Genomic DNA, 18,853 nt, shown 5'->3' with positions numbered 1-18,853 from the left:
ATCTGATAGTTCTTCTGCCATGATTCATAACATGTATACAATCTGTTGTGAGCCCACCTTCTCAGCATGCTAATAACGCAATGCTACCAGTGGCAGGCAGAAAATTGTTACTGACCAACCCAGTCTCACCCCATTTCGTCAATATTTGACGACACTTGACCATTCGTCATATGTTGACGTGAAGGGTATACCTTTCGCGTCATTTTTTGACGAACTGGGGACTTCAATACTATTACGTCCGTTGCATTCTCTTTCCTATTTTATTACCATTTGCGCGTCGGTTTAGGGTTAGATTTACATAATGACATCCCTACCCAAACCTAACTCTAACCCCAACGCCAGGTGACAACTGTTTCTAACCCCAACGCCAGGTGACAACTGTTTAATTTCGCGTACACTGTTTAATTTCGCGTACACTGTTTAATTTTGCGTAATCTAACCCTAAACCGACGCGCAAATGGTAATAAAATAGGAAAGAGAATGCAACGGACGTAATAGTATTGAAGTCCCCAGTTCGTCAAAAAATGACGCGAAAGGTATACCCTTCACGTCAACATATGACGAATGGTCAAGTGTCGTCAAATATTGACGAAATGGGGTGAGACTGTGTTACACTGACTAATTTACTTTACTGCTAAATGGCATACATGAAAAAACTGAACTGCTTTGTACTCAGCCCATAGGATCTTATGTACTAGATCTGAGGGCAGATAATGAAAAAGTTGTTTCACGTGTTAGAAAAACGTTATTAAGTTTGAATAGCTCATGCTGATGTGTGAAATCAACTTGATTAAATCAGTTGTGGTTAACCATTAGCTATCAATTGCACACATTAGTATGCTAAACACTTTTTCCAAATGTAATGTTTAACAGTGCCAGTTGGATAAAAGAAATAGCCACAACACCAGCTTCTTAAAGTAATTATTTTCTGATTAAAAAACATTGAGGATTGTTTAAATACTACACTGCAGTACGAATGATCCAAAAACCTAAAAGTTTTAAGGTGACAAATAAGTTAATTTTACATTTATGTATTTGGCAGACACTGTCATACGAAGAAACAAACAGTGCATTGAAACTTAGTATGCATGTAATCGAATCAGTGTCCTTTGCACTGCTAATGCAATGATCTACCAATTGAGCTACAGGAAAACCTGTTTAAAAAGTTCTTCAATCCCCAGGGAATCACACATACTAATAAATGTAATGTATAGATGTAATGCACTGTAAGTCATTTTGGATGGAACCGTCTGCCAAATACATAATTGTAAATGTAAGAAATACAGATCTCAACCTTGGTGAATCGCATTCTGCTCTTAGTGCATTTTATATCAATTTCACTTTTGCTTTGTGTTGATTTACATACAGCCCAACAAAATATAAGATCAGACTACTGGTGGTTTGTGATTTTTCTGGCCTATCATTGACTGTAAGATAGATGATTTGAATAAGTGTTTGTTGCTAATGGCTTTACAGACAATTTTACAGCTACCATATTGAGGTCAGAGTAAAGAATGCAATTAGTGACCACATCCGTACATTTCATTTGTGCATTTGGCGGATGCTTTTATCCAAAGCGACTTGCAGTGCATTCAAGTTATACATTTTTTATCAGTCTGTCAGTATGTGTGTGTTTTAAGGAATCGAACCCATGACCTTTGTACTGCTTACCAACTACTGTTTACCAACTAAGCTGCAGGAACACTATAGTATATGAGTTGTTAAAGGTTTCAGCAGTAAAACAATCAGTTAACTTGAGATTATTTATGCATGATTCAAAACTTTATATATGCAGCCCCTTATAGTTTATGAAGAAATGTTATGTTCCTTTTTTTTCTTTACAATGTTTTGCTATGTTAGGCTAAACATAAAAGAATAACTGAAGGCAATAACACGGAAATCACTTTAAAGACTAAGGGCGTATTAGTTTCCAAAAAACACATTAATCTGTTAAAATGACTCAGTAAATATGTGATTTAAAAGGACACAGATTATGAAATTGTTCTGTGTGTTTTAAATACACATACTATCTGAAAAATCAGTATTTGTTTCGTAAGTCTTGAAGTTAAGAAATTATTTTGAGGTTTGATACAGGAGCTAAAATCTTGCGCAAGTTTTTCTTGTAAAACGACCCCATGAGAGTATTTAAACGTTACTGAGTCACTTATTTTCTACTTAAATGCCGGAAAGTCAGAGTTTGTGAGTATCAATGCTTATTTGACACATTTCATTAGTATTGTATGGATATGTTACTCTGGCACATTTTTTTTTATTAATGTGTTTTGCTTTTTTGTATATTAAAAAGTTGAGAAACCAGCTTAATGTGTGTAAGCGATGTATACTGTATGTAGGTGTGCATGTGTTGCTCAACACTCACCTGTAGTCTGTTCAATGACATCAGTTGCTTTATAGATCAAATTTGATATTGTATTATTATTGCTGATTAATAGATTTTACACTGAAGTTTTGCAATGTTTTATAAGTTTCTGTGAAGCAACTGCATGTTAAATTCTGAACATTCAAAACTAAATAATATAATGTTAATCACAAATAATTATGGAAGTTATGTTGTTAGTAAAACATCCAAAATGAATGGCTAAAGGAAAAATCTCTGATTCAGGACTATTTTTGGTGGCCAAACACAATGCGGAAACGCACAGAAATGAACAAAAATGGACAGCTGTAATTGAGGCTTTTGGCGATCTTGTAATTGTTTCACCTGTTTCTTCTTTTGAACAAAAAAAGATTTTGATAAATGATGGTAACCACACAGTTGACAGTACCCATTTATTTTCGTAGTAGGAAAAAGAAATACTATGAAAGTCAGTGGGTATCGTTAATTGTGTGCTTGCCATAATTTATTAAAATATTGATAACACTTTTTCATAAGGATGTATTAGTAAACTCTAGTAAATGCATTAACTAGCATGCATTAATTTTTGTTAATGTTATTTAATGTACAAAATAGCTTTTCAGTTCAACAGAAGAAAGAAACGCATACAGTTTAGGACAACATGAGGGTGTGTAAATGATGACAGAATTCTCATGAGGGTGAACTATCATAGCCAGATTAACACTGCTGCAGGCCAAACCAAACACTGTGACTTACAAAGTTAATCTGTAAAAGGGTCTTCACAGTTTTGCCAAAAATAAAAAAGTCTTTCGGTTTCAAAATGAACATTTCAGTCAAATGTTCCATAAAAGAACTGTTTCTTTATTTTCTTTATCCACCTTATTTTCGAACGGAAGTAAGTGATGTTACTTATTTCCCTTCTTTGGCGAGACCTCCATTTCAATAGCCAGCCGGTAGAAAACCCTGTAGTGGGAACACGCATAAAACATGATTTAAACATGGTTATGGTAAATATTTTCTATGTATGAACCACTGTGCAGAGCACGCATAAAAGCACAGAGACATACCAGTATCTTTACAATGGAAAGTCAGTTGAGTGTTTGTGCATTGAATGAATTTGTTAATTTTTCCAGGCGATGGTGTAAAATGTCACAACTGTCTCTCTGGTGTGTTTTTTTTTTAAAAATGGAGTTTTTATGGGACACAACAAGCTTCACGCAGTTCGACAATCAGCAGCATCTTTATCATTTAGCACATTGGAAGTTATTTGAACAAACCATAATAAACATATTAAACTATTACATGTATTCAGTACTGTTTTATGAAAATATTATTACATTGCTTCTTACGCACCAGATGGAGACATGGGCTTATGAAATTATTTGCTTACTTTTTAATAGGGATGCACCGAATCCAGATTTTTTGGGTTCAGCCGAATACCGAATCCACTGTTTAAGATTCGACCGAATACCGAATCCTACTATCCTTATTCAATTTACACAGTAAAACACATTATTTATTTAACATGTATTTTTCCTTTTATTTAATTTTAATTGTAGAAAAAAAGGATAGGCAACATTATGCCTGGATGACAAGTGGGAAAAACTATTTTGACAATTACCATAAGCCTGCATAATGAAAACGATGTGGTGCGACACACTCGTTTTTCCAGGTGCGTCCGCGAAATGTGAACCGCCCCTAAGGCTCACCGAAAGAAAAAGCTTATCTCCACCTCAGCACCCGATGTGTGAAATCAGCGGCCGCGTGACGTCGACCAACGTAGCGCAAGCCTAGGGTTCGGTTCGGTGGGAAAAAAATCTAGGATTCGGCCGAACCCCGTCAAAATGCCCAGTATTCGGCCGAATCCGAATCCTGGATTCAGTGCATCCCTACTTTTTAAAGAATTTGCTTTTTCATTAAAAACATAACAAAAGTACGCTCAAACACATTACGAACTATTATAAACATTATCTAAGCAGATTATGTCATATATTCTGTACTGTAATTGCATTTTTGTAATAATATAAAGTAGCAAAATAAATAAACCAGCTAAATCAGCATATTTTTATCAGCATAATATAAGTTGTTTTTGAACAATTCTTGTATTTATTGTTCACTGGCAGTTTCTATGAAAGGTTTAACTGGATGGATGTGTGGATACAGATTATGTGTGGACGTGCGCCACATACACATTCAGCTCTTGTGCGTGGATTATGGTTAAAAATGTTTTGTAGAGATTTACTGCATTTGTACCAGCTATAGGGAACCCCTAAATGCACAAATTATGCCGGTCTTCCCGGATTTTATAATAAACAATAAAAAGCCAGTCAAAACAATACGACTACCATTAGCTTTAGTGGCTCACCAGAACAAAGGACCGAAAGATGGTGGCGCTCACATTTACATCAAAAATAAGGTGGATAGTCTGAAGAACCTTTTTTTTCAATACAAAAGAACCTTTTGTAAAACATAAAGGCTCCGTGAATTGCAAATTATCTTTATAATTTTAGCCAAATAATAATTATAATCATTTGTCAACACCAAAGTTGTGAAATTATTATTCAATAACTTGTTGTATAAGTAATCACATGTTATTTCAGCGAGTTTATTATTAAGCAGCTAATTTTATTTTTCACAATTAATAATTTAAATAATATTTTTACTCATATGTAATGCAAGCACCCTAAATGTGATCTGCAACAAGATGTACCAAACATATACAATTTATTCATAAACTTTTTTTTTGAAAATTATTCCCATCCCAATAGTGCGGGTGAAAGTGCGTAAATGTATAAAGAATGTGAAAAGCGCAAAACATATCTTCTTTATTCTTATTTTTCTGATTCTTATTTTCATTTGCATTTATGCAGGACAACAATATGGACAGTTTGAAAATCAGAGAGCAAAGGCATAAGTAAAGATGACCTTAAAAGCAACCAAAGGTAAGTATGCAAGCATACTCCCACACAAATGGTATGGAGGACGTATGGTGTTGGAAATGACATTTTGCAGTGTTCATTTGCATCATTTTGGCACTTGAATTATGCAAATGTAGGCGATAGGGACAATTTGAATAGAAATAAGACATGTTTAGGGGAATGTCTGTGACATTTGGTTGACATCTGGTTAACATGGTGGTTAATTCAAAAGAAACAAAATCTTTAACTAAAAACACTGCATGTTTTTAAAGTATTTTATAGAAATGTAAAATGGTGAAATGTATAATTATGATACAAATATTACTGTGTTATAATTTAATGTTTAATTCAAGATAAATGTCTTAGCTTTCTCATGAAGCTTTAGAGGCACAGGCTGTTCTTAGTCTTGCGATTTACCAGCCAATCAGCTTGCACTTCAGCGTAATTTAACTGCTTGACTTTAGGTAATTTATAGCAATGACAATGCATTTAAATAGTTATGTTGGCATGCAGTACGGCACAGAGCACTATCAAAGCTTTAAAGTCCCCTTGTTGAACATCATAATAGAATATGTTCAGGTTTCATGATTTAAAATATTTTTTTTAGCTTAAATATAACTGTACACCCTTTCTTCATGAAGTATACACAGATTGATGATTATGCAAATTACTCCACACTTTCACTCAATGGCACCAGCTCAGACCACAGACATGTACACAAATGCGTTTTGATTCATTCAGACACATACTATAGCTGCCAAGTGCGGTTTCACAATGCGTAAGCTGCACGTTTTTAAGCAAAAATTATTTTTAAAAGGTGTTAACTGGTTAGGGCATTCACACTGCACATGTAAGCAGTGACCCAGCTTTGCTGCAATCTTTTCAGAGGCGAGTCTATGCAGCATCCAAACATGATCATAACTATGGCTCGAACCAGCTAATCCACTCATTCAGCTCTGTTAATGTGACTGGTTGCATGTTTGTTATGTAGGCGATTTTAAATTTTTGCAGAAAATCTCAATTTTCTAGGGAAAATACTCAGCAGTGGTGTTAAATTATGCCTTTGCACGTGGTTTGTCTTAACGCACATTTAAAACACCACATAGACATATAAACAACTTTAAAAAAGTAATTATGTAATAAAGACTTTACCAATTACCCATCTCCACCTCCAGCTCAACCTGTCTAGATCTGTTTACGGTGGGATATTGGACCTAATATTTAAGTAAGCATTTTTTGCATGCTGACTGCAGCAGGTGCATTTGCAGTATAGCACGGTTTTATGCAGCAGCAGCAGCAGTGTATACAGATCTAGTTTCTTTAAAAACAAATACATTGGCATTTAATAAGCACAGCACTATTTTAAAATGTATGGCGAGAGTTGTTATGAAATGTAAAGTTGTGCACACAAACACTGCTCACTTGCCTCTCTCTATTTTTCTCAGTATGGTTTTTCAGTCTCGTTCCAGTTGTGCTATTCTTCATCTGTTACTACTGCACCCAGATTTACTTTGACAGGTTAGTACCAACTCCTGTGCCACACCATCAACATAATTTTATATTTGCTTATCGTGACCGCACAAGCTTGATTTTTATTTCTTTCTTTGTTTTAGTGATTAGGACAAGATGGGGCATAAAAAGGCTTTGAAAATGTATTGATGCTAATTTTAACTATAGCAACATCTCTTTCCTTTAAGCTGTTGCAGCACTGGAAAGTCCCCTCAACCGACTGTTTTTCTATGTGACAACAGCACAGTGAAAAAGTGGAACACTCTTAATTTGAGGTTTGTCAGATGCGAGCATGTGTTTGTATGTGTGTGTTTGTGAGAAAGCACATTAAAGTTAGTAGATATGTGGTAGAAGGGTCATTTTCTTAGAATAGGTTAGAAAAGATCTGAACGACATCCCAACTGAAATACAGTAGCAGCTATTCCGTTCTAAAGGGTATGCAAGATTAGGAAGTCCCAAATTATATTATGTTGAAAACATTGGCAGATACGTAAATGTATGGTGCTATGTGTAGATTTTAGCGGCATTTAGTGGTGAGATTGCGAATTGCAACCAACGGCTCTGCTCTGCTCACTCCCCCCTTTCGAAACATATAGAGAAGCTATGGTAGCCGTCACAGGACACGCATGTCGTCGTGTAAGACAACCTCATGACGAAACGGCTCTGTAGTAGTTTGTACGTTTAGGGCGACTGTAGAAACGTTGTGGCGCAAAATGGTGTCTTCCATGTAAGGGGGCTCACAGTGAAAAGAGGAAGAATTCATTAATTGTATTAGTTGACACAGCTGACTGTGTGTCTGCACAGATCTGATGTACAGTGAGGATAATAAGTATTTGAACAGAACACCCTGCTATTTTGCAAGTTCTCGCACTTAGAAATCATCGAGGGGTCTGAAATTGTCATCATAGGTGCATGTCCACTGTTAGAGACATAATCTAAAAAAAATCCAGAAATCACAATGTATGACTTTTTTACTATTGATTTGTATGATACAGCTGCAAATAAGTATTTGAACAGCTGAGAAATTTCAATGTTAATATTTGGTACAGTAGCCTTTGTTTGCAATTACAGAGATCAAACATTTCCTGTAGTTTTTCACCAGGTTTGCACACACTGCAGGAGGGATTTTGGCCCGCTCCTCCACATAGATCTTCTCTAGATCAGTCAGGTTTCTGGCCTGTCGCTTAGAAACACAGAGTTTGAGCTCCCTTCAAAGATTCCCTATTGGGTTTAGGTCTGAAGAAGACTGGCTAGCCCACGCCAGAACCTTGATATGCTTCTTACAGAGCCACTCCTTGGTTATCCTGGCTGTGTGCTTCGGGTCATTGTCATGTTGGAAGACCCAGCCTCGACCCATCTTCAATGCTCTAACTGAGGGAAGGAGGTTGTTTCCCAAAATCTCGCAATACATGGCCCCGGTCACCTTAATACAGTGCAGTCGCCCTGTTCCATGTGCAGAAAAACACACCCAAAGCATGATGCTACCACCCCCATGCTTCACAGTAAGGATGGTGTTCCTGGGATGGTACTCATCATTCTTCTTCCTCCAAACACGTTTAGTGGAATTATGACCAAAAAGTTATATTTTGGTCTCATCGGACCACATGACTTTCTCCCATGACTCCTCTGGATCATCCAAATGGTCATTGGCAAACTTAAGACGAGCCTGGACATGTGCTGGTCTAAGCAGGGGAACCTTCTCTCCCATGCATGATTACAAACCATGATGTCTTAGTGTATTACCAACAGTAACCTTGGAAATGGTGGTCCCAGCTCTTTTCAGGTCATTGACCAGCTCTTCTTTTTTATGTGATGACAATTTCAGACCCCTCCATGATTTTTAAGTGGGAGAACTTGAAAAATAGCAGGGTGTTCAAATACCTATTTTCCTCACTGTAAGTTATTTAAGCTGATCCTAGCACACATTGGGTCTCATTCACTAAGCATGTGTATGCACAAATTTATTTGTACAATGTGCGTATGGACGTTTTAACTTATAAATCATGATTCAACAAAAACTATCATACTAAATTTTATTTTAAATGTATGCAAAAACCGATGAACTTAGACCACACATACGCAATAATCATGAACAAGGAAAAAAAACTATAATATATCTGTGTTTTCTTTTTCATGATTATTGCATATGTGTGGACTAAGTTGTTCTTACATTTTTGCATACACTGTAAAAATTTGCTGTAATTATGCAACTGGTTGCCAGTAACTAACTGTAGAAAATAAAGACTGAAAATGTTTCATGTTCATTTAACTTTGAACAAACTGTTGCCGGTAAATGAAATGAATGTAAAATCTACAGTAAGTTACTGGCAGCTAGTTGCCAGTAATACCCAGTAATACTGTAGTTTCTACATAATTTCTTTACAGTGTACAATTAAAATCAATTTAGTATGAAAGTTTTTGTTGAATCATGATATGTAAGATAAAATGTCCGTACAAATTTGTGCGTACGCATGCTTAGTGAATGAGACCCATTTTCTGCTTTTCATCTGCTTTACCTCCAATATATAGGAGATCGTTAACAGTGTGCTGTTAAACATTTTCATGGTCTACTGCTCATTCCTCATTTACGTTTCAGTCAGACTTCTCGGGGCTAATTTGCTTAATCAAGCAAATATCCTGCTGTTTAGTTCAGGTCCAATTGTTTTTCATATGATCTGGATTCCTAAGGAGAAATTAAAGTAAAAGGTCATGTAATTAAACATCGTTAATATGCAAGAAAACCTGTCGTGTGACTTTGGTTTATAGCGTATGACCACATTTATGGTGCTTTTAACATTTAAATACTTTGCAGAAGTGGATTTTGACCCCACTTCATCACTTAGTTACTAATCTAGATGTTAAACCACTAAGTTTTTCAATTTTTTTGAACAAGAAGAACTACTCTTCATTGCTATCCAGTAGAAACAATGCTTGGATGCTGAAGACCTTTTTTTTTGTATGGGCAGGGTCACTTTTTCAAGAACAATGTAATTTCACTGATGCTTATCTAACTTCCTAAAAAAGAAAAAGATTTGAGGTTGAATCTTTTGAGCACCTTAGATTATCAAGGATTTTCAATCCCTTTCAGATTATCCTATAGAAAGTCAATTACAAATCAGGTGCATGAACAGCCCATTAAAAAGGATCAAATACTCTAGATGCACGCAAGCTTTTTTGATAAAAATGTTTTGGGGGAGCTCAACCTACTCATGAAATGGCGTGCTACTTATACGCAATTCATAAGAACGGGTAGAGGGGCTACAACCTGTAACATTATGGACTATTGCCTCACAGTAAGAAGGTCCCTGGTTTCGAGCCCCAGCTACGTCAGGTGGCCTTTCTATGTGGAGTTTGCATGTTCTCCCTCTGTCAGCATCAATTTACTCCGAGGACTCCAGTTTCCTCCACACAGGTGAAAAATTTGCAAGTAAGGTGAATTGGAGATGCCACATTGCCACTCCCCCAACCTGTGTATGGATCAACTTGTGTATGGATAAACCAGTTCCATGAATATAGCCATAGATGCTGGAATGGCGTGAAGAATGAAAGAAATAAAGAAAGTTATAGACCTTAGTAATTTCCCATATTTTAATTAAAATCTAGAATTAAATTAAAATTCTAGAATCTATGAGACAGTTTCCCAGACAGGGTTTAGAGTACCCTGAAAAAAAATTATTAATTCAATTTACTCAATTTAAAGTAAGTGGTTGTAAGTGTTATTTAAGCTACATTTAAAAATAAATAAATAAATAAATAAAAACTTTTGTTTAAATGTAGCTTAAATAAATTGATTGCAACCACTTACCTTAAAAAATTGAGTATAATTGAGTTGAATAATTTTTTTCAGTGTAATCTAGGACTAACCCTTAAAGGTGCTCTAAGCGAATTGACGTGTTTTAGACCATAAAACATTTTTTGTTACATACAGCAAACATCTCCTCACTATCTGCTTGCTGCCTGTCCGCTGATCAAACTGTACAAAAAAACGTGATCTCTGTAGACAGCCCAGGCTTCACAAACGGCAATAACAACACAGTGGCCAAACCTACAAACAGAAACCATAACAAAGTGTTCCAGCCAATAAACAACAAGAAGGATTTGGGGGTGGGGGTTGGGCGCGTTCATGAAAGCACGGAAGGGGGGAGGAGTTAGCTACGCTCCGTCTGTTTGAAAACAATTCAAACGTCAACAAAAACTAACGTCTCGCAGATTCGCTTAGAACGCCTTTAATTATAGAAGGACATTTAAATCATTTTTTTTTTACAAACATACCTTACAAAAAACATTACTGGTGTGCATCTTGAGACAAAACAATAGCACTGATATATGTTAAGATATCTCAGTGCAGATTGTTTTTAAATTAAGACAACTCAAACATCTATTTAGTCTGGGACTAGGATAAGTGCTGTCCGGAAAACCACCCCTATAAGTTTCGATTCTTAACAATGTTAAAGACCCCATGAAATCAAAATTGTAGTTTTAGCTAATTTACCGCTAAATGTCTCTTAGACTCACTTTTCTGGTGATATAATTAAGAGCAATGATGCATTTACCCATGTATGAAATCTGTTTGTTTTAGTCAACCCTTGGGACATACAAGTGCTCCAAGATGACGAAACGTCCCGCTATAGTGTGGGGAAGAGATAATGTACTCATTAATGTAATAATAAGAACTCCAAGAATTGATCTTCAAGTGAAAATAGCATCTCCTAAAATCATTACGATTTCTCCTGCAGCTGTACTCGGTGGTGTAACCCGAGAATAACAGGGCACTTAATGAAAATGGACACTTTCAACTTGCAGCCAGTGAGAATGTGTTGAAACCTGGCAACGCTGTATGCATGGTTTAATGATTTTGGCTCCTTTACCGCACTTCGGCTAATATTAACCCCGACATGCCGACTTTCAGCTTCTAAGCTTTATGCAAAGACACTTCTGCAGTTTAGCCAAATCAGCGCGCTATATATACCCTATTGAAACGGCCAGCATAGACAGGTAGTTCACAAGATAAGCATAGTCTGAAAAATGTGTTTGTTTGATAAGAAAGTCTTGCTGGTTAATCTGTTAAACACATTTTTTTTTAAATACCAGCATCACATGCTAAAGATCTGCTTCCTGCGGTGGTACCCTTAGGTTTTACACTCTAAGAAATGATATGTTGATTTTTTTACCCATTTTTCTTTAACACAGCCGTTCTAAGAGTGTAAACAGAATATGAGGTTGTACCTTTTTGGGTACATTACTGTACCTTGAGGATCTATTGTATACCTTTACAGGTATACAGTCAACTGTTTTGTACACCCCAAAAATTAAATGGTACAAAATTGTACCTTAAGGTACACAACAGGTCCTTATGTTATAATATTGTACCCCAAAAGGTATTACATTTTAATGTGTTAAAGGAACAGTATGTAGGATTGTGGCCAAAACTGGTATTGCAATCACAAAACTTGTGGCTAAAACTGGTACTGCAATCACACAACTAGTGAGTGGCCAATACACAAAATGACAACATAAACATCAGTTGAGGGCTGCAACTCCACTTTTTAAATGACAATATCCTGGCCAGACCACTGTTGTCAGTAATATAAGTATTTGAAATGAAAATTATTTATTAATGTCTAGTGACATATCAAGGCCATTTTATGATTAACTGATATAAATTTCTTACATACTGTTCCTTTAAATACCGATAACGGTACAATAATAAAAAGGTACAGTTTTGTACCTGTTATTCTGACAGTGTACCTTACATGGAATAATTTATACATACTTTTTGACAAAGACAGAATAAAGGAACATGTGTTAAAACCAGAAAATATACAGTTAACGTTGAAATTCTGTTATGCTTTCAATAATCAGCGTTCCCATTGGTCTTGGAATATCATGGACTTCTAAAAGGTCTTTTCCAGACATTGACAGTCAGGGAATGTTTTTTTTTTTGTTCAAGTAATGGAATATCAGGGATTTTTGTTTGTTGCTTTAAATTTTAGTTTCCATTTATCGAAATGTAATCCGCTTGTTAACTTGTTATGTAAAGAATACCATTTCTTGGTCCAAGCCTCTGCTGACTACAATTTAAACTGTTTATATGCACTTTTTATTCATTTTACGCATTAAACTCACGGTGTACACTACATTATCCAGCCCCACGGCATCCCGGACATAGGTCATGGAAATTCAGCTTTTCAGTCAGCGAAAGTACGGGAATTTGACTTAGAGTGGGAAACCTGACCTATAATATCAAATCAATATATATATATATGGAGAGAGAGAGAGAGAGAGAGAGAGAGAGAGAGAGAGAGAGAGAGAGAGAGAGAGAGAGAGAGAGAGAGAGAGAGAGAGAGAGAGAGAGAGAGAGAGAGAGAGAGAGAGAGAGAGAGAGAGAGAGAGAGAGAGAGAGAGAGAGATTTTAAATCTATATGTTAGTGATTTGCATTTGGCTGTTTGTTTATATTTAAGCCATTATTTCATTTAACTTCAACAGCATGGGCAGAAACGCAGAGCTCTTTTTGAAGATGGAGGATTTCTTCTGGAAAAAACACATGTCTATTCATGCTCTGCCCTATGGCATTAAAGGCAGTGGTATGTGCAAATTTCGTTAAAGTCTTTCCTTTAAATACAAAGGTTAAGCAAAGTCATTCAACTAATGCTTTCATTAAAGGGATAATTCACCAAAAATGTTGTAACAAACCTGTATACATTTCTTTGTTCTGATAAACACAAAGGAAGATATTTTGATGAATGTTTGTAACTAAACCGATCATGAGCCCCATTCACTTCCATAGTATTCATTTTTCTTACTATTAAAGTGAATGGGCTCATGATCGATTGAGAATGAAAAAATGATGTCAGAGTTTTCACTTTTTTGGTGAACTATCCCTTTAAATCCAGCTTTTGCAAATGTTTGTAAAACCTCAAAAATCCTCGAAACATTTCAGTTAACCTAATAAAGAAAAGTTTGTTTCACTTTTCTGTGGTTTCTCTGTAACTGCAAAAACTTGAAGGGTTTACAGTAATTGTTGCTCAGCAGTTTTCAGGGAATCTTTCCATTTGGTTGATACATTTATAATTGTACACTTTGTTCAAAATCTGTCTCTTCTCTTGCTGCAGAGTTCATGCTTCTGAAGATCTTAGCAATGGTTTCCAGCTACGGAATGCCAGCAAACATTGAGAGGTAAAGTGGAACTGGGCAGTTTTTGGTTACTATCCTGAACCGCACCCAGAGGGCCCTGTTTATGCTGATGAAGTACTTTGCCAAGCATATTTCATTGATTTTGTGTAAATTTGGCATAGTATAGCGTAGATTGAGGTGTTACTTAGCATGATTTTCCAAAGTAGCTTTACAAAAGCATTTTGTTTAAAGAGGTGGAATACGCAATGTGCTCTGATTGGTCAGCTGGCACCAGTGTGTTGCGAATTACTAATCACCTACCACACGTTGTCTGGAAACGTTGTGCCCCTTACGGTTACGGGAAGTTGCATGCTCCGGTGGATTATGAACAATGCCGTCAATATTTCCTTATCAATTTGATCCCAAATTATTATTAGTGAAGAGGATCGAACTGAACTTATAGGACGTTTCAGAATGCTACTGTAGTTTTTTGTTTGTAGTTACTTTTTAGATACGCTGTTATTTGTAGGTATTATTTGATTACAGACTGCGGATCTACAGTGATCGCTACTGACTGTATAGCACCGCTAGTTTGTCTTTATAGAACGAGTGTAGCCAAATATCTGTCACCAGAACTATGAGCCCATTACGAAATCAAACCATGGCTTAACTACTGTGGCCAAACAAAACACAGAACTACGTTTAGCTATACTAGGAATATGTGAGTAAACACTACATTAAAGCTCACAAATGCCAACAAACACCAACATATGTTCTGCATTTAAATATGAATTTGCATTTAGCCTACTTAGGAAGAAGAAAAGAAGAAGTAGAAGCTTTAACTTTAGCTAACCTTTATTAACCTTCTTGCTAAAACATAAAAAGCAGATCAACATGGCCTCACCTCTTTTATTGCCTGTTCCCAGGGCAGGGTTTTTGTAAATTTTGGGGGTTATGATGTCATTAACCAAGAAAGAAGCTTGCTGTAGTCCAACCAGTGTTCAGTGTAGTTTTTGAGAAAAGAGAAAAAACGATTTCTGTCAAAGAAAATGTCTTCATTTGTATTGAACTTTAAGTGTTGTAACTTTGAATACCGGTATGTTGGTCATGCTCAAACAGTAACTTACACACTAACTGTAGTTTAAAACAGTGAAATTATCTTAATAATGCTGGTGTACATTTTCTATTGATTATGAAGTTTATAAAACTTAGTTTTGAAGTTATTTCAAGCTATTATTTTAAGTTTTAACTTGTGATAACTTATAAAAACAAATTAAAATAGTTTCAACTTAATTTTTTAAGTTAAAGTAACATAAAACATATTGATCATCAACATGTTGATCTGCGACATTGTTGCAGTAATTCATCATGTTTGTTCAGATGCTTAGGCTCATTTTAAAGAGCTAATTCCGGTGTCTCGAGACCCGGAAATTGGACAAACTGATTAATCCAGGTGTGTCTGATTATTGTTGTTATGACTACTGAGGTCAGGCACACCTGGATTAATCAGTTTGTTTGTGACTACGGAGGTCAGGCACACCTGGATTAATCAGTTTGTCCAATAATGGAAGACAGGAAACAAGGAGCTGGCTGAAGTTCAGGAAGTAGTGCAGCTGGGCATAAAGCCTATTATATAAATATTTGTACTTAAATGCTTGAATTTACAATCACATACCAAATGGAAAAATGCATAAAGAATATACAAGGACACACACACAACGTGCAGTTACTGTTTTCTCTTAATCTTTAGTTTTGCAACACAACCAGATGTCGACACCCACAACCTCAACATTTTCTATTTGATGTCTTGATATGAAGACCAACTATGTTATCTGATCTCATAACTCTGTGTGTCTATGTGTGTCAGCAGTTTAGATTGCAGGACATGTGTGGTCATTGGAAACAGCTTTTCCATTAAAAACAGTTCCCTGGGGGAGATCATTAACAAATACGACGTGGTGATCAGGTAAAGACCTACACTTCACGTTTCCAAACATTAATTTGTATTTTCATCTAAAAATTGTAACCATGTCTGTGAAATCCAGACTAAAGTCTCATAATCAAATTCTGAGGTTTTCAGTTATTGATTTCAATCTTTGACATGACCTTCTTCGATTATATTTTAAAGTTATATCTTCACTAAATGTTCTTTGCATTATGTAGGTCAATCAAAAAAAACTATGACTTTAGCTGGGTTTTCACAGACTGGGTAAGGGTGCACTTATATTTGGCACGGTTGCCTTGAACCATGCCCGAGCGCGATTGTCCCCACTTCACTACAAGCTTGCACTCACACTATATCGACTTTATCGATCCGAGCATGCTTTCATCATTAGGATGCGATTGTTTTGACAAAAACAGGAAGTGAAGCTCTCCCAGAACAATGGAGCCCATTGTAATGTTTGTGGCTTTTAATTTCGAGTAATTTGGGATGCGGTGATACACATGCCTAACATAGTGATTAGTCAATCTCTTTGGTGCACTCTTGTGATTTGGATGGACTGTGCATTCCGCACAACAGCCAAAGTGAACCATGCTTGCAACCAGGCACGGTACGGAGCGATCACACTAATCAAACAAACCTGGATTTGGGGGTCAAATGCGCTTGGGCACGGTTTGGTTTGGATAGTATGAGTGTGCCCCAAGAGTGTCTCAACAAAGTCAGTATTACCGTTTCTTGAGAAAGTTCCTGTGGTTTACTTTGAGCTTTACATCATTTTTGTGTTTTTTTCGTTAATTTCATTCATTAGCTTGGCTTGTACTTCTCTTTTTTAGTTATAATTATAGATCTGTTGAATTGGCACATAATATCCTCACTACACAATCACTTCTCCATTTAGATCTCTGCTTGGCTACTCTTTCTTAACCTTTGTTTCTTCAGGCGATTTATAGCTTTGGAATGAACAAATGCCATTTTATTTGTTGTAAGCCTCTGACAAATAGGCCGATTTTGGCCGAGTGCATTTTTCCACCATACTCAGCTTGTTTTCACAAGCTAATCACTGCGAGGGAGGAGAGGAAAGCTGGTTGACATTTAGTGTTAAGTTACAAAAAGGTTTGAGGCCCCATTAACAGAGAACTAAGCAGAACAGCAGCTCCTCTTTAATGTCATTTTTATGTAAGAAGGCATATTAACGCTTCCGATATAAATACTATGAATAACTGATGTTATGTAGGGCTTCTTGTCTTGTGAGTTGATAAGGATGTGTTTTCAACATCATGTCCCAAGCTGAAGTCGGTCTCTTCCCCTTTGTGGTTTTGTCACTTTTGACACATTTTTTGTTGCCATACATGCGCTTTTTAAACGTTCTGTTTCCTGATATCAGATTTTTGCTTATTTATTATCCCTTGTGAAGGAATTATTTGTTTCAAGCAGTTTCTCCAAGGGTTCATTTAAATACACAAGAGGCCTATTATGGAAAATTCATGAATTGTGAAAAATCTCTTGCTTAAAATGATGGCAATTGATATAAACTAATAACATAACATTATTGTTTAAAAGTACACTATACATTTTTATGTCAGGCAAGATTTGCTTGGGCTCTTTACTTGTTCATCTGCAGCAGTATGTCAAATATAGTGCCAGAGCCAAGTTTAACATCATTTATTTGTCTATCCATGCCCATGAAGTAATATCCGGCCATTAAAAGACTCATGATTCATATTATTATTATTATTATTATTATAATTACAGTAGTTTTATATTTACATTCTTATTAGGAACATATAAATAAGTACGTCATTAGCACACTGTATTAGTTATCATCACAATCTGGAACAGTGATGAAGTAAAAAATCAAAGGAATCAATTTTAACATGAGCATTTGTGATTTATAAGGTCATCGTACTTGAACAAACATCCTGTACGTTACTGGAATATCAACTGTTATTGACACCAAGCCCAGAAAACGTCAGGTTCTGTATGTGTAGTCGATCACTTAAACACTACATCTACTTAACGTCTACTTCGAAAGCCCCGCCCACTAGTTTGCGCAAACCGGATAGTCCATATAAAAAACATATGTTGAAGACGGCAAAATATTGTTGTGGAATAACACAGTCGCTGGGGTCGGGTACCGAACACCGGTGCCAGCCTATATGGGCGGTATCTACCGGACTGAATTAGAACACAGATTTTGGTGCCTCGTTCGGTGCCTAAATGGAAATATTTTGCTCTCTGAAGCACAAATAGCATAATCACACCAGCACAGCACATGATTGCTAGTTAGATTATACTGCACTTATATGGTGTAAATAATTCCCTGACTTGCTGAAATTTATGTGAATGTGAAAGTTGGAATGCTTTGATAATACATAGGATAGAGTTAATAATAAAAGTTTAATTTCTTTGCTTAACCTAGGTGAGTTTGTTCATATTTTACATTGTTGTAGTTTTATATTGATTAAAAAACACGCAAACCAATCATTTGTTTTGAAATATCTAATGATCTTTAGATTTATTTATGTTATTAGGCGGGTAAAATATTTTCCGTCTATTCTTTTTGTTAAACGTTGTGTTTATTTAAAGCAAGCCATTTAACTCATTTATTATTGTTCTTCTGTTTTAATAAAAAAAAGAACAAATACTAAGCATGCATGGTAATGGAAAATTAGGTCTTTCATTTATTTGTGTTAGATAACGCGGATATCAAACGTTGAATTTGTTTTATTTATAAAACAAGCTATTTAATATAAGGAAGTTTGTCATTGTACTATTTTATTGGTGTTGAGTTTTACATTAAAGGAACTGTAAAAAGGATTTTAAGTGTTTTATTAATCAAAACCAATGTCTTTATTCATAAATATGTCCTCATTGGTGTCAAAAGACATCTGCTGATGATCTGACTTTTCTTTGTAAGCTTAGAATTTCTCCTCTTTATTTACATTGAATGGGTAAGTCCAAGAAGACATCCACGTCGTTCCGCCGTATTGATAAACTATAATAGCAGAAAGGGACAA

At 35.9% G+C, this 18,853-nt stretch overlaps 1 protein-coding gene across 7 annotated transcripts in view; it reads left to right on the top strand.

Moving 5' to 3' along the window:
* The window catches only part of st3gal4 (ST3 beta-galactoside alpha-2,3-sialyltransferase 4), a 43,181-nt gene that overhangs the window by 12,749 nt on the left and 11,579 nt on the right, over positions 1–18,853 (top strand). For 3 of the 7 annotated variants that reach the window (XM_065279321.2, XM_065279317.2, XM_065279319.2), the window contains exons 2-7: positions 5,224–5,295; positions 6,717–6,789; positions 6,969–7,055; positions 13,268–13,365; positions 13,894–13,957; positions 15,762–15,860. In XM_065279321.2, coding sequence (XP_065135393.2) covers positions 5,274–5,295; positions 6,717–6,789; positions 6,969–7,055; positions 13,268–13,365; positions 13,894–13,957; positions 15,762–15,860 — 443 coding nt within the window. In that variant the 5' untranslated portion in view covers positions 5,224–5,273. Of the gene's footprint in view, positions 1–5,223; positions 5,296–6,716; positions 6,790–6,968; positions 7,056–13,267; positions 13,366–13,893; positions 13,958–15,761; positions 15,861–18,853 lie in introns of those variants that run through there. The other 4 variants (XM_065279322.2, XM_065279320.2, XM_065279323.2 and 1 more) reach the window with 3 other exon arrangements.

The sequence above is a fragment of the Paramisgurnus dabryanus genome, chromosome 9 (assembly GCF_030506205.2).
Source record: "Paramisgurnus dabryanus chromosome 9, PD_genome_1.1, whole genome shotgun sequence".
Taxonomy (NCBI): Eukaryota; Metazoa; Chordata; class Actinopteri; order Cypriniformes; family Cobitidae; genus Paramisgurnus; species Paramisgurnus dabryanus.
This window is presented reverse-complemented; position numbering and strand designations above follow the sequence as displayed.